Here is a 25,132-nt window from a genome sequence, read left to right on the forward strand (position 1 = left end):
AGTTGATGGTCTGAATTGTACACATCACCTTAAATGACATCTCATACATCAAAAACCTGAGACTTTCACATGCACACAATAATTTTTTTCAGCAGCAGTAGAAATTCCTTGTTAAAAAAAAAAAGCTTGACCCACTAACACTTGTACTCTCTATTCTATTTCTATTCTACCTACTTTTCTTTTTATTTATTAAAAAAACGCTGACCCTCTAACACTACCGTTCTCTATTCTATTTCTATTCTATCTACTTGTTTTCTTTATATTTATTATAAAACAAAACAAAACAAAAAATGACCTTATAACACTAGCGTTCTCTATTCTTTTTCTATTCTATGTACGTGTTTTCTTTTTATTTATTAAAAAAAATAAAAATAAAACTTGCTATGTGTACAGCATTAGACTAACTGAAACTTGTCACAGCACTTACATATGTTTGCTCTGTTGTTGGTTTGATTGCTTCTATTGTCCTCATTTGTAAGTCGCTTTGGATAAAAGCATCTGCTAAATGATTAAATGTAATGTGATTGTGTATCTAAACTTTCTTGTACAAACAGTTTCTTATGTAGGCACTTAGGGCCAGATTTACTAACAGCACCAATGCAAACCCTCTTTTGGCATTGCAAAACAACTGACAGAATTTACTAAAGACATGCAGTGAAAAACTAGAAATGAAAAGGCATATTTTTTCAGCTGTCCTTATTGCATAAGCATTTGTAAGAGATTCCCTTACAGACGCAAATTTTATGGAAGGAGAGTATTTAAATAAAGATTTGTGGTAGTCAGTTTACTGGTATTTGCGGCACATGTCTTAACCCATTTTGCAGCTGTGACAGTTGCTAATTTGCGCTGCTTTTGGTAGACTGTATTGGTCATTATGGAAATTATTTGCACATTTGTCTGTAATGTAGATCACCAGCAGAACTTTCCACTCCCAATGGCGCTTTTATGGAATTGCGGTCTCACGCACATTTTCCCTTAGTAAATCTGGCATTGAAATATTGATTGTGATAAGAAAGACAAAACAAAACAAACACAATAAATTGATATCAAATCTTCATATTGTGTTGTCTTCACTGTCTGCACTGAGAAAATAAAAAAAAGAGCAATCAGGTTCCCAAATGAATGATTCTTTGGAATTGGTTTTTTTAATGAATCGGTCAAAAAGACTCAAATGTGTCTCTTAAGAATAGAATAGGTTGGAATAAAACTGGAAAAAACTAAGTGAAAAAAGTCAAAGTAGCCTTTTGTACCTGATGTATCCCATAAAGGTAGTTTTGTTGTTACATATTAATGAATTTCAGTTGATTCAGTGATGTTAAAGGATATTTGTGACTTGAATAAAACCAGTTAAATTACGTTACCATTTTTTTTTCAGTGTTCCCTATGTAGAGGAAGGGGAAGGGCTAAGTGTGTAGTGGCAAGACATCACTTGTGTTTGAAATCATTTCCTTCAACTGACAACCCGTTTGACTGCTTCCATGTTGTAAAAAAAATTGATTTGATCCATTTGAGATGACACTACTTTTCTAAAGTCTTTGAGATGACACTACCTTCTAGATTAGGTCCATAGTGTTTAGTATAGTGTAGTTACAGTAGATTTACATTCATAGTGTATAGTAGAGGTGCACAGTGAGTAGCATATCATTTAGAACACAACAACTGACTCATAACTGATGGGTTGTTCATATGATCTAGTTAAAGTTACACATTCAGAACAGAGTATGGTCTCATTAATGGTAAGTGAATCCAGAATATGAACCAGAATTGTTAAATTCTGTGCCTAGTCAGAGTGAATTTTACATTGGGAACAACTGAAAAGTGTATTATGGAACACACACAGCTAGAGACAAATGTTCATGGGAAGAGGGAATATTATAGGAAGTATGCTATATGGAGTCTCACCCTTAACCATGGAACTCTTCCCATATAATTACAGAGCTTCAACAACAGTTCCCTGGAAAACGAACAAACCCGTCACAGGCTTTTATATTTTAGTTAGAATGAGCAACGGATTCTCTTATATTCTATTATGAGTCAAACCAGAAGAATGAGTAGTGAGTTTGCTGCGCTGTGGGTTACAGTGAGTCACAGCTCAAAACCACATTCCCTCTGAGGAATGCACAGGAACCTCAGCATCTCTCCAAAACCAGGTTTGCTACCTTCAGCAGTCCAATGCAGGAGCCAATGTCACATCCACAGAAACAGAATGGAGGAAGCACATATGCAGTAGTACATACATGAAGCTCTGGTTTAGTTTGTGGAGCTCGGTTTGAACTGGGCATGTACTGGAACGTGAAACTGGGAAATGTCAGAGAAGAGAGCCTCATGATCAGAATTAGATTTACTTTCATGAATACCTTCTAATGTTGCTATACAGTTGTGTAGTGTGAAAAGAACAGCCATCCAATAACTTTGAAAGTCGTATGCTGTATGGATGGCATAAGTCATTTTAACAGAGTTTCCATTTACATTAAGTGCAAATAGCCTGCCTTGTTAGCTTAGGCTGTTTACTAATACTAATTCTGCTATTGTCTGGTTGAGCCGGACATAATTACAAAAGAAATGTATCTGGTAACAGGAGCAGTGGGGAAAGAAAAGCAGATATAGTTTTGAATTGTGACCGACATGAGTTTGAATCTGCCTTTTTCCAATCCTATTCTTTTCTTTTTATCATATATTACAGAAGCATTTATTTTAAAAATAAAGAAAATACCCAAAATGTGGAAAGAAAGTGCCTAATAGGCCTTTATTAGGCCTATATGTCCTTGTGATAATCAGGCTGTATAATGTAGGCTACGCCACTGAGGTGCAAACAGCCTTTGCCTTATTTTAAGTGTTAAAATCAAACAGAAATGGCACTTTGAAGTTACTACATGATGTAACCTGTACAGGTCTGGTATAAAGAATATTGTTGCTCAGGCAACCAAAATGTCCACCTAATAGAGAAAGCAAGAACAAAAATGAAAGGGAACGTTGATGTCCGTCTCTATCCACATTCTTCCAAAATAAGGTTACAATACAAATTATGCAGTTATATTTTATTTGTAGGCGTCCTTGTTACAGTATAATAATATATTTAAGTACTGAGTAATATTAGTTAACCATATGTAATGCAATAAATAAATAAAATGCAAAAAAATATATATTCACTAAATATTTATACAAAAAATAAAACTTTTTAACTCAAGATTTTTATGATGTAAACACAGTTATGTCCTAAGGTGTTGTAAACAGATGGGACAAAATATCTGATATGTTAAAATCGATCTGTGCATTAGTGTGAATGATGCCTAGTTCTATTAGATCCAACAATCAAAGAGTAATAATGCTGAGGGGGAAGAAAAAAAAGAGAAAAAAGCTGAAGGCACTTTTCGTTTATTATTGCTTGTAATGTGTTTCTTTGTGCTTCTGTATTACTGACTGTTTGCTTGTATGTTACGATGCTATATTTAGCTGAAACTTAAACATTGACTCCATACAATACAAATGTATTTATTTTTTAACTTGTAATTAGGTACTTAAGGTACTTTCCGTTATTCTGATCCTGGCAGATCTATACCCTGCCTCTTTCTCTAAGTTCTCAGGTTATGAACTGGTCTAAATCAGAAGCTCTTGCACTAACTGCATTTTGCCCAGCAGCAGATTTTCATACTGGCACATTTCAATGGCCTAAGGTATTAGATATTCAGGCATTTTATTTCCCCCTGGATTTGAAGGATTTATCAAGAGTTAACTTTGACCCCTTTATAACAAAAATTTCCTGTGATATGGATAGGTGGGCTCCACTCCACATATCAATGGCTGGAAAAGTCAATCTAATTAAAATGAGTTGTACACCCAAACTGAATTATCTACTACAGTCTCTCCCAATACAAATACCACTTTCCTATTTTAAACAGTTTGAAAGAATGTGTAAGAATTTTATTTGGAACGGTTGGAAAGCGACCTCGGTTACATTCTAATAAGTTACAGAGGCCTGTAGAGAAAGGTGGTTTAGGCCTGCCTAATGTATTGTATTATTACTATGCTTTTAGTCTTGGACACCTGGCTCATTGGTCACTTCCCCCAGAGCGAGCTCCCTCTTGGTATAAGATTGAGCAGTCTGCCTTCAATCTTGCTATTTTCCACTAAACTGGTTGGAGAGGTGAAAAATCATCCAGTTATTTCACACATGCAATATGGTTAAAGATCTCTCGTTTGTGTGACCCCTACTTAAATGTTATTCAAGTATATGGTTGAACCCTAAACTGTGTATAGCTTCCTTTCTTTGAAAAGAATGGGTGAAAACACTTACAACAGTAGTATGGTATATCTAGATCCCAGTTTTTCCAGTATTTTCAGTTCCCTTATTGCTGGAGATGTAAGTAGTTAATAATTATAAATAATTAGTTATTTAATTATTTATATAAATAAATTATTTTTTATAAATTATTATTAAGTAATTAAACAGTTAATAAGTTCAATAGCTTAAAAGAATATATGTTCAGTAGCTTTTTTTTTAATTGATCTTTTCTATTGAAATTGGTATCCAGAATGGTTTCATGAGGTGTTAAAAAATGGAACTCACCAATGAATTTAATACTTAATTTCATATAAATATTCCATGTTTATGGTTTATTACATATTAAGAAGGTTCTGCGGTGGTTATTGCAGAAGAATACACTCACGTTCACCATTATGAACCTGTGGACAGCACACTATCATTAAGTTTCATTGAGCAGGCCACATATGACCGCTCTGAAGAAATATGGCCTCACAGGACACATAAAATGCTGTAGTACTCCATTCTCCGTCCAACACAGACACTTTCTTCTGTTTACAGTGAGTGTCTTGCCTCCTGCCTGACCTCTGCTGTGTGTTAAACCGCTGTCTGTCGCGTAAATAGACAGGAACATTGTTATTTTGAGCCCAGGAGACATGAGTTTACCCTCTCTTCACCTCACGAGAAACAATAACCCGTTTTCAGGCTGCCTCTTTACACTGGCCTGTTTGCACCCCAGTTCACATACTCTCCATTCTAAATAGCTTGTAATAGTATTAGTGCACCCCAAATCATAGTGAATTTAAAAAGTATGCTAGAGCTGCTGTTTTTACTTTTTCTGGTGGATTTTTGAAGTGTAGCCTACATCTGTTCTTACTATAGAGTGCAAAAGTTACAAAATCCCATTCATTTTCTCCATAGGGAAAATGATTTTGAACAGCAAACCATTAAAAATATACAGAGGTGGTTAATCGATGGTATATGCTTTTGGTAAAGCCATCAGCCCACATTATTTCAACTGGTGAAAAACTACATTACCTATGATTCTACAAAGAAATTTCCACCAATCAGAGAATTGACTGAGAATCGCCTGCATACGCGCATGAAGCACTACAAATGACCTGATAGTCAGTGTCCCTAAACTCTAAAAACTACTTAAATATTTGTATGCATAATATGCATATTTTGCAATAAATGTAAAACATAGTGTTTCTTTTCATAATCAACATTCTTGAATCAATACTGCAGTTTTGTGTTTTTCATGTCATTCACAATGCATCATGGGATTGCAGCTCTTTCCCTCATTAAAGCTGTTAAAGGGATAGTTCACCCCAAAATGAAAATGTGATGTTTATCTGCGTCTTGTAAGTCTCGTTTTTTGTTCTATTTTCAAACACATCAAATCAAAGTTGTGGAAATGTTCTGATTCACCGCAAAGCTGGTTGATCTGGTTCATGGCTTTTAGCTTTTTAACAAAGACTTCTTGAAAAATCCCTTTGGGAAAAATACTTGTGGAACCAAGGCTGCTGAAAAAGTGGCCAGGCTCTGTTGTACTCAGTTCGGGCTATGATTACCCACAAGCCCTTGTGCAACACAAGAGGAGGAGTTTGTGACAGACTTTTCCACTTAAATAAAAATGGTGATGAATGTGGGGTCAAAAGATTCTTTTCTATATAGCAGTTTGTAAATGTACAAACCTTCAAGTTAAGAAAATAAAGAATTTATTTGCTAAATGCTAACATTTCTATATGATTGCAACATTTGACTGGCGAGATAACAAAAGGGGTGTGTGCTATGAAGACACAATTTAGCATGTCACAATACTGGCGTACCACTTTACTATGCATCCAAAAGAAAATAAATTTCCACCAGTAAGAAAACAAGCAAATCGTGGCTTTTTAGTGGCTTTTAGTCTAGTGGGACTACATCCAAAATCACATACTTTCTTTTTTTTTTTTTAAATAATTACTTTAAAACCGAACACAAAGTGCATTCTATGTAATACAATATAAGCTGAAGTTTCTAAAACAAAAATTAGTTAAATTGGATTTAGAAACTGACAACCGATACATTTTCACATAAATGATGCTTTCTCAGAACTAACATCGACCTCTATGCAACTGGTGTCAAAGTGATTTTCGTATGAAGTCAAGTTCACACAGGTGTCATAGCAAAGTAACTGCCAGCATAAGCGGTTTATAAGTGGTTAAATGGGGTCTAAACATGCTGAGCACTCCAGTTTCTCAAATACACACAAATAGGCAACACAACCTTGAAAGAAAATATTAAACAGCCATTTTTTATTTCCTTTGGCACACCTTCAGCATGAATTACTTAAAAAATATCAAGTAAACATTTATACAGTTAAATCAGACATTTATACAAAAATGTACAACACCCCAAGACATTAATTTCCAGTTGTAAAATGCTAAAATATGTACATCTAAAAGGGACCGTCGTGTTAAAAACAGGTAAAGCAAGTCTCCACTCCTAAAACGATCAAATACAAGCAAGTTTAAGAATAGAATTTGTGTGTCTAGTACGTGTGAAATGGAGTGGTTTGGTAACAGGCACAAGGGCTGAACGAGATGCAAGAGTGTGCTGTCAGAATTTGGTGAAAATCATGTATAGACTGCATTAAAAAGTTACAACACATCTTATCCCAATGTTGTTATAAATCCATGAGTGATTCATAAAAGCAAATTCCCTACAAAACAACAGTTTAACTAGTTACGCATTACAGAACGGCTACAAACACATGTTTGCAACCTTCTTTATCCAAACACTGAATGATGTGAACAAAACTGACAAGAAATACATCCGTTAGTATTTATACATGTGTTACAATTATTCTGAACTACAGGTCTCGGAAATGAGTTATGACTGAACTTGGGTTTCTTGTCCTGTGACACACAAGTTAGGCTCTTCTGTGCTCAAATTCAGAGAAAACTGATATCAAACGAGTCAACATTGAGGTCATTTCTCTCAGCTCCATGATGTGCTTTTGCAGGCTAGTACTGTTTGAAGTGTTTCAGAGAAGCTTCATTTGTGTCCAGGAAGCCAGCCCTTGATGTTTCCCGCTCTGTTTGTGTTCCTGTCGGCGTCGTACAGGCCCTGTGGTCGTCTTCACACAGCACACATCTGTTTCGGTTTGTTTTTTTCTCGTTGATCATCGTCTCGTCTTCACAGGCTGGTCTCTGTGTACACCGGGACGGCAGGGAGCGCAGTGTTCGGGCTGAAGAGTGACTGGCGCTGGGGCTGAGGTTCCTGGGCTTGTGGCTCCACGGCACTCTTGTGTTTCTCTCCGATCTCCTGCAGCAGGAGCACATTAGCATCTCGCCACTGTCTGTATTTACAAGCGCTCAGAGACGGTTCACTCAAGACCTGCTCTATGGCCCGCAGATCGGCCTCCTTCGCCTGAAATAAGACAGACACAGAATGATATGATGGATTCTTCTGAAACTATGAATACAGCTTCCAAATGTTAAAGTAAAGCTGCTATGTTTTTGTCTCATCAATACTGCCATCTAGTGTCTATAGACTTCAAATAACGAACAGGAATTCTAGGTAATCAACAGTCAAAAGTTTGGAAACATGATTTTTAATGAAGTCTCTTATTGTCACCAAGGCTGCAATTGTTTGATCAAAAGATACTGTAATATTGTGAACAATTATTACAATCTGAAATAACTTTTCTATTCAAATATATTTAAAAATGTAATTTATTCCTGTGAAGCAAAGCTGAATGTTCAGCATCATTATTAGTCTTCAGTGTCACATGATCCGTTTGTGATGATAACGCGTTAATGCTTTAAGTGTATACTTAAATAGACTCACTTTTTGGTTTGTGACCAGCCCAAAGTGGCAATATATGAAGGCATTTCCTTTTATTAATAACCATGGAAAGTTTAGCCTGTGTTAGTTACAATGTAAATGCAATAGGTAGCCCTGTGAAGAGGACAAAAATACTGAATCAGCTTAAGACATTAAAGTGTGGTGCTGCCATGTTACAGGAGACTCATCTCTCAGACAAAGAACATCTAAAGTTGAAAAGAGAATGGGTGGATCAGGTTTTTAGCGTATCATATGGTGGGGGGAGAAAAGGGGGGTTGCCATTCTTATTAGTAAGGCTGTCCATTTCACAGATGAAAAATTGATTGAGGATAAAAATGTCAGATGTGTCATGGTTGTGGGGACAGTTGGGGGTATTAGAATAACGTTTTTAAACCTATATGCACCAAATTAAGATTGCCCATATTTTTTAAAGAAAATCTCCTCAATTGTGGCAGGAAAAGCAGGGGGAATTTTAGTGATAGTTGGAGACTTCAATTGTGTCTTAAACCTGTACATGGACAGGTTGCCAATAGAAAAAAAGACCCCAATCACGTAAAACAAATACAGTTTTAGGGATGATGAATGAGCTGGGGTTGATTGACATTTGGAGATATCTCCACCCAAAAGAAAATGTCACAAACACATGGAAGCTATTCTAGACTGGATTTTTTTTTCTGCATTTCAAAAACAGAATTGCATAGAGTAGTGGAGTGCAATATAGAGCCCATTACACTCTTAAAAATAAAGGTGCTTCACGATGCCATAGAAGAACCTTTTTGTCCATAATTGTTCCATAAAGAACCTTTACGTTTCACAAAAGGTTCTCTGTGGTGAAAGAAGGTTCTCCAGATTGTAAAAAGGTAAGAAAGAGATGGACCTTTGGCTGAATGGTTCTTTGTGGAACCAAAAATTGTTCTTCTATGGCATCGCTGTGAAGAACCTTTTGAAGCACCTTTATTTTTAAGATTGTACTCTGTCAGATCATAGCCCTGTTATATTTTTAAACTAAATTTGGGGCGACATAAACAGTTAAACAGTAAAATAAATGATAATGGATCGGTCTCTCCTTCGGTGTTGTGGGTAATAAGGGGAAAGATTACTGCACTTACATCCAGAATAAAAAAGCAAAGGGAACTTAAACAATTGGAAATGGAGAAAGAAATAAAAAGGTTAGAATACGAACACAAAAAAAAAATGGAAATAAAAACTCTCTAGATCTATTAAAACATAATAGACAGAAATTAGATGACTAGATGAGGGTGCTCTAAGATATACAAGCAGAAAATATTATGAATTTGGTAATAGAGCAAGCCGGCTGCTTGCTTTTCAACTATGTAAAGTCCAGTCTAGTAGAGTTGTCCCTGAAAATCAGACATCCATGTACAGGCATTATAACACCACAACCTAAACAAATTGCAGATGCATTTAAAGATCAGTACAAAAAAACGATATGAAGGGGATGAAGAGTCAAATAAGGATGAAAAAAATAAATAAAAAAATTCTGGATTCTGTTAAACTGAATAGACTAACAGATGAGGAGTCTGAAGTAATGGTCAGTCCCATTACAGAGGAAAAAATTAAGAAAAGTATTGGCAAACTCAAAAATAGTAAGTCGCCGGGAGTAGATGGCTTCCCTGGAGAATTTTATAAAGCTTTCATAAATGAATTAACCCCAATTCTGTGTCGAATGTATAATTACGCATCAGAGAAGGGAAATCCTCCAAAGTCATGGGCTGAGGCAGTAATAACAGTTATCCATAAAGCCGGCAAAGACCCCACTCAGTGTACAGGTTATAGGCCCATAAGCCTTCTCTGCCAGGACCTAAACATTTTAACTTCAATTTTAGCAGAGAGGATTCAAACACATATTAGAAAGTTAGTGAAGCCAGACCAGACAGGATTCATACTGACAATATTAGGAGAGCTCTAAACATACAGATCATTGCAGGAAAAAGAAAGGTTCCCTCAATGTTACTAAGTTTAGATGGGGAAAAGGCGTTTGATAGATTGGATTGGACATATTTAAAACAAATGCTGGCATACATGGGGTTTCATGACACATTTATAAGATGGATACAAATATTTGATCCTAATCCTAAATAGGGATGTAACGATTACCGGTTTGACGATAAATCATGATAAAATTCCCGACGGTTAGTGTTACCGTTTCATATTTTGATTATCATTAAAACCATATTAGATTACCGCGATTTGAACACCTCACGATAAATAAATACTGTGGTGTTCTTAATTGCAATACTGCTTTGTCCATGGAGTTTACGGGAAACAGCTTTTCCATAAGCGCCACCTGCTGTCAGCGAGTGGATTTACAGAGACTCATATTTACATTCAGCTTGCCTGCAGTTTCTGTCTGGCCAAAAACGGACCGAATTTGCATGTCCTGCTGTAAATTTTGACCGGTTGATGAAAAACAAGCTTATGTGGATTCTACACATTTAAACAATTCAGATAAGTTATCTAGAATTATATTGGTAATGTTATTGTTTTAGTGATTATGCAAACAAAATGTCATTTTATTTGTTGTTTGTTGATTTTTAAATATAAAACTTGGTGAAGTGATTTATGTGTCGGTACTTTTTGAACATCTCCAGCACATTTTAACAATACCGTGATAATACTGATAACCATGATCATTTTGGTCACTATAATCATGATAAGAAATTTTCATACCGTTACATCCCTAATCCTAAATCAAGAGTTAGGGTGAACGGACACTGTTCAGAGTTCTTTGATCTTGGGAGGGGAACAAGACAGGGAGATGCCATTCGCTCTAAGCATTGAACCATTGGCTGAGAGCATAAGGTGCAACCATCATATACAAGGAATAGTTGATGAGGGGGGAAATTGTCACAAGATTGCCATATTATTATTTATTGAAAATCCAATTTCTTCAATACCAGCTGTTCTAGATTGTCTAGAAGTATATGAATCCATCTCTGGATATAAAATTATTTTAACTTGATATAAAATACTTATGCATGTCAACAGAGACGTGATGTCAAACACCTGTTCTGGTTACACTGTTTCTAGCTGGTTTTAACTACCGTATGAACATATGAAGGCAGCAGTAAGGAGACAAGTTTATGTTCCTTAGCTGATTCAAGACAACAGCCTTGAAAACTACATGTTCAGCTCCATATAAACAACAATCACGTTACCTCAACTCTTATCTCAGTATCCTTGTGCAGAACTTATGTCAACATGACAACAAAGCTGAAAGCTGTAAGTGTAACTAAAGTGTTATTTATAGATAAAAATGACACCGACTAGGTTAGTAAGCATTTATCAGACTAGTCTCATGTTGACACAGTTTTGTGGTTTTGTAAAGTATTGCAACTGGAAGAGAACACAACTTAAGGTCTATGGGCAGAAATAATTGACTCGCCCCCAAGTTTCTTTATATATTATATAGTCTGATGAGTCACAATGCACTGGAGAGATTCTGTCCAATCAAACGCTTCCTAGGATGCAAACATCCCCCTCCCCTCTCAATTATAAATACCACCTGCCTCCGACTGTACATAATGCAAAGCAGAGTGAGTCAGTGTAGCTTCCCTTGATTTCACAGCACAGACCACAGATAATATTCTACTTTAAAGCACTATAGAGGAAGTGAAATAGACTTAAACAGTTAGACAAGACTGCACTAACGAGAAGAGGACACAACTTCACAATGCACCAACATGTATTACATGCTATCCAACTACATCATGATCATAAAATTGATCACGGCTTTACTGCAGTATTAAACTTTAGATTTCAGGTTTATAGTGCATTTGCAAAATGTTTTCTGCTATTTCTCAACATAATGCATTGCAATATCAGGGTCCCAACCACTAGAATATGGCAATAACTTACTGTAACTTCTGATCACACTGCAAAAAAATGATGTTCTTCCTCAGATTTGTTTTGTTTTGTTTTCCAGTGCAAATGTCTGAAGATTCCTAAATCAAGACACATTTACTTGAGAAGCAAAATGAAGTGAGTTTTTGATTAAAACAAGGAAAAATGCCTGCCAATGTTTGGGCTCAGAAAATCAACTTCATTAAAAAGGAAAAGTTTTCATCACGATTTATTCATGTTTTGGGCAAAAACTCACTTAATTGTGTTCAATTTCCCAGGAAACAAGACTTCATCTCTTCATTTTGCACCTTAAGTAAACGTATCTTGATTTAAGATGTTAAGATATTTGTATTAGAAAACAAGACAATACTGAGGAATATATTAATTTTTAACAGTGCATGCAACATTTAATGCCATGACTTGAATTTAAGACATTTTAAGGCCATCATTTATGGAAGGGCGAACTAAGACTTTTAAGACCCGCAGAAACCCTGAATATATACTTATGAAGCAACACAACATGATGAAATAAATTCTAGTTTAATAAAGATAAATGGTACACCGGTTTCTGGCTGTTTCTTGACAATTTTAGCAGTTTACTGGTTCCCTATTTAGATCAACTCTTTCTGGACAAACACTCAAACAGGACACTTCTAACCTTTGAATGACCACACCAATGTCAAACTCACCTTTAAAGTGCTGTTTAAAGCTCGAATCAGGTGCAGTTTCTCATTAATGCTCTCATTCTTGCAGCGTCTGATGAAGGAGGACCTGAAGTCACGTTTGGTAGTTGGCTGCAGGGCTCCTGTGGGGGACAGCCTCACCTGCTTGAGGTGAAGATACAGCATCTCCATCTCATCAGACGGGGGGCCTGATGAAAGAATATTACAAGAGTATTTGGTTACGAACCAATTTACAGGATTAGCACACTTTATGAGCAATGAGTTTCCATGACTTTTCCAATGGAAACATTTTTAGAATCAGCATCTATACATGAACATTTTGAAGCTTTGGGTGAAGGGACAGAAATCTCTCAGGTTTCGTTAAAAATATCTTCATTAGTGTTTTGAAGATGAATGAAAATCTTATGGCTTTGGAACGAAATGAGGATGAATAACTGATGACAGGTTTCATTTTGGGTGAACTATCCCTTTAACATGTTTTTTTTTTATTTCAGACATTTCCCATGCAACACTCTCATAAGGTTAAAAGATCTCATTCCAGCGCTCACTCACAGTCATTCCCTTTGAACTCCTGTATTTTGCGGATGGGGTCTTCCTCTGAGCTGATCTCCTGCCACGACTCACTGTCTGCACTTTGAGTCTCTGTGCGGAACGAGTCCTGACATGGAGAGGAAGAGGTGCGGGGAGGCGGGAGACAACCCTGAAACATCCACACACAAATATAACATCAATCCTTCAAAATCTCAAAGAAATTCCGTTTTTAAAAAGGAACTTGTGTGAAAGAAACTTGTTTTGAAAGAAATTTCTAATGCTCACCAAGACTGTATTTATTTGATCAAAAATACAGCTAAAAATGTAATATTGTGAAATATTTAAATAAAAAATCCCATTTTAATATACATAAAAATTTCTATTTTATTAGTGCTGTCAAATGATTAATCGCGATAATCGCATTCAAAATAAAAGTTAAAAATTACATTTATATATTTATATTCTTATATTTTATATTATATATAAAAACATTTAATATATAAACATAACATTTTTCTTAAATATATACATGCATGTGTTTGTATTTATATATACATAATAAATATACACAGTATACACACATATATTATGTAAACAAAAACCTTTATTTTGGATGCGATTAATCGTTTGACAGCACTAACTATTATATAATATATTTTAATATATTTATTCCTGCTAAATCGGAATTGTCAACATCATTACTCCAGGCTTCAGTGTCACATGATCCTTCAGAAATCATTCTATATGATTTGCTGCTCAAGAAACATTTCTGTTGAAAGCATTGGTTCTACTTAATATTTTTGTGGAAACTATGATCTTTTTTTGTTTCAAGATTCTTTGATGAATAGTAATTAACATTTATTTAAAAAATGGAGATCTACTGTAATTTTGGATCAATTTAATGCATCTTTGCTAAATAAAAGTATTAATTTCTTTCCAAAAAAAAAAAAAAGACGAATCAAATAAAGACATATATCTGGCCAATGTATTTTTTTTTTCAAACCACTGTGTGACCCATTTTCTTATTCACCAGGTATTAATAGCACATATAAACCACAATGAATAGAAGAGTTAAATGCTGACTTAACTTATAGTTATGGGTCTGTTTAAATGAGCATGTCGGTTACTCACATGCAGAGAGCCGGGGGTCAGCTGATCCATGACCTCTGCACACATCTCAGCGGTGTCTGCTTCATCCTCATCGTCACTCTCCTCACTGTAGCACTCTATAGTCACACAATCACAGTCTCAATACCAGATTAATGCAGCTATTAAAGTGTCAGGTTTGGCTTTGATGAGACGTGAAGTGGACTGAAATAGACACTCTGTATTAACCGGGTTTCTGTATGCATGTGTGGTGTGAATCTTTACCTCCATCGGTTGAGTCTGTGGGCGCAGGTTCATTTGAAGCCTGGGTAAGTTTAGCCAGCCATCTAGATTAAAAAGAACATTAATTACGGTAAATCTACCCTCATCAGATCTGTGGAATAATTGTAATGGATCATCATGTGTGTATGTCTCTGCCCACAGTTTAATAGCAGCACACCCACAGCTTTCTCTCAATGTTTTTTTCCACTCACAGGTTTATTTCAGTATGTTTCAATAAACCTTTACAGGAATGGTTTACAAAAAAAGAAATGTCATCTTTTCATCTTTTACTCACACTTGTGTTGTTCCATGGAACAAAAAGGAGATATTTTGAACAATCTCAGGCTGCTCTTTTCCATACAAAAACATTTAAAAAGTAGTAAACACATCTGTCACGCACCATTATAGTGTTGTAGAAACTAGTCCATACAAATTATGTGGTAAACTCAGGTATTCTGAAGCCATTCAAAAGCTTTGCTAGGAAGAGTCCAACTGAAATTTAAGCCATTCACTATAAAGGAGTAGTTCGCTCACACCACAGACAACTCTGTTACACTTTATATACACATTTTTGAGGCTAATTTACAATTGAAGTGTTCATGAGATTAGATAATGTACTGTATACAGACTTGTTTACACTTATTTACACATTATAATAAGAAATTCAACTTAAAATTTTATTCACATTCTACCAGCGAAAGTCCAAACTCCTATTACTAACTAGTAGTAACTATTTTTAGTACTGGATGTCTGCAAAACCCTGTGTTTTCATCAAACATGCTCAATTGCGTGGTGTGCTGCAGACAGCTTTGGTCACAGTGAGGTGTCAAAGCAGCCTGCCACACTGCAATGCAAACATGTCACGTTGGGCCAAATACCAGACCCACACACTTCACATGTATGAGTAAGTGCTACATGACTAAAAAAGGTAGGGTTTTTTTTCATAAGTGTAGATCAGCAAGCACTTTATCTCTGACCACATTTACAAACACAAATTCTTTTTGTGTCTTTTCACACTCACTTGTTCATGTCTTTCATGTTCTCAGCTGCAAAGTAGAGTGTCAGCATGTGGAGGTGGCATGCTTTCATTGCACTGGAAAATAAGAATGAAGTGAATGCAAATTAAATAATTCACAACTCCCAGCAGTTCTCAGAGACAGTATCTTTGTGGATGTGTGGTTGCATGACGTAGTGGAAGCATTACACAAAACCGAAAACGTATTCGACACCAAAGTTTGTCTCCTGTCTTATCTACATCCAATCATAGCTATCAAAGTAAAACAGAGCTACTGTATGTCTTTATGAAGGAAGTCTGTGAAAAACACAGTAGCTCAGACCACACACTTAGAGCAGACAGTTTCCTGTGTTCTGAGCGTGCATTAAGAGGGGTATAGATGACACACTTCTAGTGTGAAAAAAGAAAAAAACTATTCTGATTTACAGCCTGACAATTCACACTATTTGTTCAAAATAACAGCCAGTCAAATCAGTCAAATAACAACCTCATAACCATTTACATTCACTGCAGAAAAGATATGAGTACTGCATATTGCATATGCATATTTTTATCTGTTGCCTGGTGTGTTAAAGGTGCAGTATGTAATTTTATGACCTTACTAAAGCATTAAAATGCAATAATATGTTTGCAGATATTTAGGAAACATGCTAAGTTCACATACTTATTTCTATGAAAGTCAATGTAGTTATTCTACTTTTGAAAATATACAATCTGTGGCAGAAAGTCTGTTTTTGTTATGGTCTGTGTGATTCCACCAACTTCCAATTTACCCAATAGTACTGTACAATAGTACTTCGACACCCTGGGTTGCCAGTAGGTGGAAAACAAAGCGCATTGCAGCAATGGAAGCAAGTAAACGAACTTGGTCAGAGATCGTAACCTAAAAAAAACATTCTATCCACCGAAAAAAAGCCTTGGCATCCATCTAAAAAGCTCTATGAGCACAGGCATATTAAAAGGAGGATAAATTGACTTATTAACTTACAGTGTAAGGCTCGTCGCCTTCCACCGTCAACTGCGCTCATTCCTGTTGCGTGTCCTTAATCTGGCAACCCATGTGTGTGTGTCGAGTTTGAGGAGGAGGTGGTGGGAGAAACAACTCTCTCCAATATTTTGAATTTGGACTGCAGTATCCATTTCAACTGGTAGCTGTCGATATTACATACTGCACCTTTAAGTGTATTGCTGTGTAGCTATTATGGTGTTGTTGGTGTTCCCTCTCATAGGTTCACTTCAATGCTGCGATGACATCATCGCTACGGCAACGATGTCGGTGTGACGAATGTCTGAAGCCCTTATACCGTCACGCCAATTCATTGGCCAAATAGCACTTAGCACCGCCCCCTACGCGTAAGCTATATCAGCGTGCTGCGCGCTATTTCATCAGATTTCATTTCCTTCAGGAAGCGAATCATCTGTCGCCCGTAGGAAAGCGTTTTTTTCGTCGTGTTTTCAGCTATTTTTCCTTCAAAGAGCAGTTTACTCCTCTTCAGCAGACACGATGAGCAACAGGAGATGCGTCGAGCCGTGTGACAGGTTTATCGCAGGAGGAGACACTCATAACAGGTGCGTGCAATGTTTGGGCCTACAACACGCTCAAGCGGCACTTAGTGGCCTTTCTGACTGTCGACATTGTGATACCCTGCGGCTAAAAGTATTGCGCTCGAGGCTCGCGGTCTTCTCTAAGAAAGTAGGCCTTACGTTTAACCCCCGCCATCCCGTTTCTGCGTTTGCCGAGGCGCCACACGAGACGGTCGCTTGGGGTAACGCATGCGAGCCGGGGCTCATGGAGAGTGAGACGATGGAGTTTTCTCCCTTCCTCTCGCTCTCTCCAGTCCACGTGCAAGTGCTCAAAGAGCGCTGCGCAGAGCCCGTTGTCTTTGTCAACGATGATTTGCGGCCTACCACGGAAGCTCGTGATGCGATGTCTTTCGATTGTGAACCGTATGGCGAAGACGTGCTGTCCACAGCGGCCTCCGATTCGGAGGATTTATTGGCTGAAACGTGCAGTTCTCTCCCTCCGAGCGGACAGGAGAAACGCACCTCCCCATCTTACAGTGAACTGTTAGATGTTGTGACGCGCGCTGTGGACAAGCTGGGGTTAGAGTGGGATAGCGAGCCGGCGCAAAATCAGGCCCAGTCGAAACTGGACGACCGATTTTTGTCTAGCCGCACTCTGTCTCAGCCCCGTAGGCCTCTCCCTTTCTTCCAAGACCTCCACCATGAGGTTTTGAGGTCTTGGAAACAACCTTTTTCGGCGTGTATTACCAATCCCGCTGCCGCTGATTTCGCCAAGGTTTCCAAAATGGCGGAACACGGCTACACGGCGATGCCGGCTGTAGAAGAGACTCTCGCGGCACATCTCGCGCCGAACTCGGCTCCGTCTTGGAAGTCACGCCCCCTGTTGCCGTCCAAGCTGTGTAGGATTATGTCCGCTTTGGTCGGGAAATCTTACATAGCCGCTGTGCTTCATTCTATGGGTGTACTCCAGGCTTATCAAGCAGATGTGCTTAAGGAGCTGGATGAGGGGGAAGGCCTGACCCTGGAGGCTGTTAAAGAGCCCAGGCGAGCTACGGACTTGGCGCTTAGGGCTACCAAGCACACGGCTCAAGCAGTGGGCAGGTCCATGGCAGGTTTGGTGTCAGTTGAGCGCCACCTTTGGCTCACTCTCACTGATATTAAGGAAAAGGACAGAACCGTTCTTTTGGACACCCCCATTTCTAATGACGGTTTGTTCGGGAATTCGGTCACGACTGTCGTGGAAAAATTCCGGGCAGCGAAACCGCAGTCTGCCACGTTTCGTCAGCTCATCCCGCGCAGGGCTAGGGAAGTGGAGTGTCAACCACCTACGGCTCGTTCACGCTCATCCTCTTTGCAGTGCCCTCGCGAGGTCCAGCGGTGTGAGCCATCACCTATGTTACCCCCTCATAAGGACTGGGGTCCTAGGTCTCGCCCACCTGCTCACCCACGGCAACGCAAGCAGATAGACCTGAGTTCAACGGCCAAGGCCTCTCGTTCTCAGGCTCCTAATAGCAGTTCCTGATTTCTTTGCTTGTCTTCAGAGGCCAGGCCCTCTTTTAGAGAGTTTGGACGAACCGCGCAAGCGTATTCACCTCTCTCATTGTGGCCTCCCGGCTCAGATCTTAACGGTCCCACCGCATACTGCGCCCTCGGGCAGTTTTAGGTCAAGTCCCTACGACGAGCACTTCCTCAGATACTCTGCGCTTTCCAGCCTTCAGAGTTCGAGAGAAAGCCCAAGAGTCATGCGAGCATGGCTCATTTATGACGGCCTTCAAAGCCCCCACTCTTGGGGTGGTGGGCCAGCCAGACAGGGCATTTGGAGGTCTTCCTGTTATAGAGTTTCCCGCCACTCAGGTGCTTCGGGGCCCTATGCAGGAAAATCAGATGAAGATTTCATCAAGTGCGATAGCCCCACGCCAGCAGCTCTCCGCAATCAGGAGATGTCTCGGCACCTGTACTTCAACTGTTGCCAAACGTAGAGCGACTAAAGCCCCTAGCAGGCTATTGGGCCGCGTGGAGACGCCTGCCCGACGTCTCACAATGGGTACTTATGCACCATTCGACACTGTTACACCATCCAATTTCGGAAAGGGCCACCTCCTTTCAGCAGGGTTCTTCCTACGACGATACGTCCTGGGGAGGCCTCGATTTTGAGTCAGGCGATCGTGTCACTCCTAGAGAAAGGGGCTATAGAGGAGATATACCCCACTCAAATGGAGTCAGGCTTTTACAGCCGGTATTTTGTAGTGCCCAAAAAAGATGGTGGTTTACGTCTGATTTCGGACTTGCGTCATTTAAATCTTGTGCTCCGAGTGAGCAAGTTCAAGATGCTAACAGTAAAGTCCATTCGGTCTCAGATCCAATCCGAAGATTGCTTTGTAACCATCGATCTAAGTAATCAACCATCCCAGTAATTCTGTTCAGAGTACGATCAGACAGAGTGGAACACTTGCTGCTGGTGGCCCACCCAGTCGTGGTTCTCGGACTTAGTCAGTCTGCTAGCCGGCCCTCCTTGGGAGGTACCCCTCAGACACGATCCGTTGACACAAGCATGATTTGGCATCCTCGACCGGAATTATGGAGGTTATGGGTGTGGCCCCTGAGCGGAGTGCGCTAATGTGTTCCGGTCTCTCGGCTGAGATTACCGACACTATTATTAATTCTAGGGCTCCCTCCACAAGACGCTTGTATGCTTTCAAGTGGAGACTTTTTGCCTCTTGGTGTAGACAACGCATTCTGGATCCAGTCTATTGCCCCATTGGTTCAGTGCTTGAGTTTTTTCAGAGTCGTTTTTCTGAGGGAGTGACCCCCGCCACTCTTAAGGTGTATGTGGCAGCCATATCTGCGGGGCATGCACCCGTGGGAGGTGTTTCAGTTGGTCGTCACCCCCTGGTTTCTTACCTTTGATGGCGCTTCCTTTGTCAAGTGGAGATCTGATGAAATAGCGTGCAGCATGCTGATATAGCTTACGCGCAGGGGGCGGTGCTAATCGCTATTTGGCCAATGAATTGGCGTGATGGTATAAGGGCTTCAGACATTCGTCACACCGGAGGTGTTCCCGTAGCGATGATGTAATCACAGCATCTCGTTCCCTATTCAGGGATTCAAGGTTACATACGTAACAGAGATGTTACTGTGCAAGTAAAGAAAAAAAAACAAGTTTGTCGTTGTAATCCAAATCTGAAATATATACTTCCACTCTGGAATGGCATTCCTTCTCTGATGATGTCAGTTTGACGGCTTGGGCAGAATATCCTTAACCACTCTCTCTATATAGGATACTCTACAGAGTTGCCAGGGAGTCTCTATGCTGTTACTAGAATGTTTTGGGTGGTTGCAATGCAGTTCCTGAGGTGCTCGGAGTGCTTTTACTGATTTGTTTTACTATGGCTGCTAGTGTGCTCTGGGTGGTTTCTATGACAATGACAATGGATACTAAGGCACTGCTAGGTTTGCAGTTATGGTGTTGCTATGCAGTGGTTTCATGGTTTCAGTGCTATAGGGTGTTAAGGCTGGTTGCCATACAGTTGTAATGATGTTCTGTGTGGATGCCAAGGAGCTCGTATGAAGTTGACTGGGTGTTGCAGGTGGTTTCTTGGGGGTTGCTATGCGGTAGATATGATGTTCTGAGCAGTTTCCAGGGTGTTTCTATGCTGTTACTAGAGCAGTCTAGCTGGTTGCCATGCAGTTCTTAATTTTCTTAAGTGTTTTAGTGCGTTTCTATGGCTGCTGGTATCTAGGACAATTCTAGGTGGTTTCTGAGGCACTGCTAAGTCGTTGCTACACGGATTGAGAGATCATTGCAAGTGTGTTCTGGGTGGTTGGTAGGATGTTCTGTGTGGAGTTTTTATGAATTAGTGTGGGTGTTGCATATGATTGCTAGGGTTGCTGTATGTTACCAAGTGTGAGCAACAGTTATAGCCATGCTTGCTGTAACATTCAGCACGCAGTACTTTCAGAAAAATAGATATAATGAGGCCACATGGTGCAATAGGCATGTCTGTCGTTTTTACCCACAAACAGCCAAAAATCTCTGTAAATAAGGAAGATGAACTCACAACTTCTTCTTGCATTCGGTAGCCTGTTCTATGGTGAAGTCTCTCAGGTTGATGTAGCCTTCGGCTTTCTCTGCCTGAAAGGAAACAGAGAGAACTTGTCTCTGGAAAAAGACTACTCATCTAAATTTTGGTTTAGTTTGAACAAACTCTAGTTTTTGGTTTTGAAGAAGGTGGATTGTATTTTAGCAGTGTTCAATGCCATGGTACACATTTACGGTACATAACTAATCAGGGCTGTCTTACCCAAAAGCATTGTAAGCCTGAGTACATTGTAGAAACCACATGACACCCAAAAAGTTTATTTCTTCTGCTGAACAAGAAGATATTTTGGAGGTTGGTAACCAAACAGTTTCTGTTTTCTTCCATACTGTGGAAATCAATGGCTAACATTAACTGTTTGGTTTCCCACATTCCTCAAAATATCTTCTTTCTTGTTCCACAGAAGAAAGAAACTCATACAGGTTTGGAACAACTTGAGGGCAAGTAAATGATAACAGGATTTTTTTGGGGGGGTGAACTTTCCCTTTAAGATAGCTATGATTTTGTGAAATGTAGCCATGATTAGGAGCAGGTTTTATTCAGGATATGAGATCGCAAACCAAAAATGGACTAATTAGCTGTGAGCAAAGTGACACTTCTCTGACACAAAGCCACTCCCTTGAATTTCTTGCTCCAAATTAAAGCAGCACAATTGGATTTTGCTAATTACTTATTATTTGTATTTTATACAAAATAATATATTACCTTATTTACATTATATCCTTAAAGCATTCTTAATGCTTAATTAACAAATATAATAAAATTATATTTTTAACAATTACAAATATTTTTTAAAAATAATTATCATTAATTATCATTTAATAATATTAATTAACTTTTAACTTAATATAAATACAACTAAATGCTTGAAACTATATAAACATTTTTAAAAGGACTAATTTTACATGTTTTGGCTGAGCTCTTTATAATCTATATAAATTATTCACTTTAAAGTTGTTTCGCTTGCATTGACAGCAAGACATTTTCTTTCTCAAAATTCTGTGACCGCAGCAATGGTTCTATAGCCTTGTAAATGTGTTTAAACTCATGTTTTTTCATCATTTCCTCATTTTCAGCAGAAAAGTGAAATGCGAATGAAAGTGCTCATGAGATTGGCTGTTCACTGCATACTCTGTATCAAACCCACAGGACCCAGTTGACAGAGAAAATTTATAGCATGTGCTGTGAGTCCACTGAAGCCGTTTGGTTTTCTCCACTCTAAACTCAGAGTTTGCTCAACCAGGTTTGTGCAACAGGCTTCTGGATACTCATTTCCAACATGAGATAACAAGTGAAGACATAAACACACGTTCACATTTTCCGTAGCGAGGCCACACATTATCAGGGGAAAACCACGTCACTTACCATGTCCGATGTGTACCAGTAGAGCGAACATTTCTTGAGCACAAACCAAAACTTCTTCCACCTCCAGCCCAAGAGCCCTTTGCTCTCCTTCCTTTTGTACAACCAGCCCTGACAGTCGCCCTGGCCCAGGTCTTTCACCGAGACCCTTCTGCGGCTCATCACATCATCTCCTATCACAAACAAACACATGCAAATGAGGCGACAGCAGCCCTCAGCAGTGCCATTCTTACTGGGTCCTTTACTCAATAGCATCAATAGCAAAGATAACATCATGCACGTTTGCATGACACAATCAACAGGGTCATGATTCCGCTAACAAATCCAAATTTTGCTCTTTGTACATTGTGTACTTGATCATTTTACTCTTTCGGTGAGTTTAAAACATCTATACATTGTCTTAACAATAATAATAGTCTATGTTAGAAATGCTTTTCGGCTTACCTTGAGACTTCTCAGCGGCAAAGTCTTGAAGAGGGTACTGAAAGCGCAAGGAAAGAGAAAACAGAAATGCTGTAAATTACGCAGTGAACTCAGCCATCAGCGCCCACAGCTCAGAGAGACAGCGCTAATAACACAGCTGCCCCTAAAGAGAGCCTTCACTTCCCCGAAAACCGCCACACACACGCCAGTGAGAGAGTTCAAGTACATGTACACACTAATACTGATATCCTCCCTCTCGCTCTTTCAAAACACACTCACATATAATGCTATAGAGCCACGTACAGTAAACAGGAACTTCCCACAGACTGAAGATCGTCTTGAAGCTACAGTTATTGGATGGGTGATATCATGTGTGAAACTGTGTGACATTCGTCATATTCCAAAACACTTTTTTTCTCTAATTCTTGGTTATCTATTCAAATTTCATGAGTTCATATTCACTGAGAGGCTACATGGAATATTTACACTTTCATGCCACACCACAGGACTTGAACTGCAGAAAAGCTGATTAAAAAGGTGAAAAACTTTAAGGCCAGGTTTCACAGACAGGGCTTAGTTTAAGCCAGGATTAGTCCATAGTTCAATTAGGACATTTAAGTCGTTTTTAGAAATATGTCTTAGATAAAAACATTACTGGTGTGCATCTTGAGACAAAACAATGAATCCAATATATTTTAAGATCAGTCAGTGCAAGTTTCTTTCAGTTAAACCTGCCCAGACATGCATTTTAGTCTGGGACTAGGCTTAAGCCTTTCCTGTGAAACCGGAGGAACATGTAATCAGTAACAGCACTTAAAATACACTCTCCAACAACTACTTGTATAAATGTCAACCTCAAATCATGATATTTTTCCAATTAATCTCTCAAAATATGGATTTTATATTTTAAAGTCGACATTATAGATCTTATGGTGAATGATTCATCCATGTATATGTTTCATTAAAAAAAAAACAATTAAAAATGTCATAACTGGATCTTCCAGTGAAAACGACAGACGTATGCAATCATTCAATCCCTGCTCTTGCAAGCTTGTTTTCATCTGCCTCAAGTTTTTAATGTTAAAATCCAATAAACAACTGATGGATGGAACCAAGTTTTTTTTATTTTTTGATAATTCCGTTATCAAAAAAAATCTAATTTAGGCCTATACATTTTCGTCTGATTTGGATTTGTGCATTTTTGGACGACCTGAATTTGTTTACACTGCACAAATTCATACGAAATTGCCACTCCTAAAAAAAAAAGAAGTTACATTTTCCAATGAGATCGGGTTGGAAGAAAAGATCTGTCATGATCTATACTTCGGTTTCATCATCTTTGAGGTTAGCCGATGATAATGGTTCTGACCTTTGTTATTCTGAAGTTGTTATTCCACTTGGTGTCAATTTTAAACCCTTGCTGACTTATAATGAACATATTTTGTTTTCAAAACTTTAGTTTTTTTGTGCATTTTGAGCAAATATTTATTTTAATTCAGTCTAGATAACCCAAACTCTAAAACAGTACATAGTTAAAATAAACATTATTGAACTACTTTTCGCTTCGTGGAAGTTTCTAAAAGTAGGCTGTCAAATTTAAACAGAATTTGAATAGACAGGCAATAAACACTCATAGAGACAGATAAACATTCTGCTGAGTATTATGTGAAAAACATCTTCAGCAGCGCTTGGGAAATAGTGACAGCTCAATGCCTAGTTAATAGGAAGTGGTTGAAGATTATGATGCAAGCATTAGAATAAAAAAGCGTTAAAGGGGTCATATGATGCTTTTTTAAAGATCATTATTTGGTGTAACAGAATATGTTGACATGCTTTAATGTTCAAAAAACACATTATTTTTCAAATACTGTACATTATTTTAAGTCCTCTATGCCCCGCCTCTCTCAAACACTTCGTTTTCTAAAAAGTCCCTCCTTCCGACAAGCACAGTCTGCTCTGATTGGCCAGCTGACCCAGTGCATTGTGATTGGCCGAACACCGCAAGCACTCGTTGGAAATGTAACGCCCCTTACCGTAATCGCAAGCTTCATCTTTCAAAATAAATGTAAAGACAGAGCCCGAAAGGGGAACAGAGACAGACACGGTGATGAAGCTGGTATGTGTGTGCTGTACACAAGCCACGGTTAAGACAGCTGACTCCACTGTGATG

At 38.6% G+C, this 25,132-nt stretch overlaps 1 protein-coding gene across 1 annotated transcript in view; it reads right to left on the minus strand.

Annotated features, from left to right (window-relative positions):
- Positions 1-6,559: 6,559 nt before the first annotated feature.
- LOC107679659 (interactor protein for cytohesin exchange factors 1-like) overlaps positions 6,560-25,132 on the minus strand; it is a 19,765-nt gene continuing 1,192 nt past the window's right edge. Inside the window, exons 3-11 of the mRNA XM_016475278.1 lie at positions 22,984-23,020; positions 22,543-22,712; positions 21,139-21,212; positions 15,563-15,634; positions 14,545-14,606; positions 14,305-14,399; positions 13,195-13,342; positions 12,649-12,830; positions 6,560-7,678 (exon numbers count right to left, since the gene is read on the minus strand). Of these exons, the coding sequence (XP_016330764.1) occupies positions 7,445-7,678; positions 12,649-12,830; positions 13,195-13,342; positions 14,305-14,399; positions 14,545-14,606; positions 15,563-15,634; positions 21,139-21,212; positions 22,543-22,712; positions 22,984-23,020 (1,074 nt within the window). The 3' untranslated portion in view covers positions 6,560-7,444. The remainder of the gene's footprint in view (positions 7,679-12,648; positions 12,831-13,194; positions 13,343-14,304; positions 14,400-14,544; positions 14,607-15,562; positions 15,635-21,138; positions 21,213-22,542; positions 22,713-22,983; positions 23,021-25,132) is intronic.

Source organism: Sinocyclocheilus anshuiensis, unplaced genomic scaffold, assembly GCF_001515605.1.
Source record: "Sinocyclocheilus anshuiensis isolate Anshui unplaced genomic scaffold, SAMN03320099.WGS_v1.1 scaffold280, whole genome shotgun sequence".
Lineage (NCBI taxonomy): Eukaryota > Metazoa > Chordata > Actinopteri > Cypriniformes > Cyprinidae > Sinocyclocheilus > Sinocyclocheilus anshuiensis.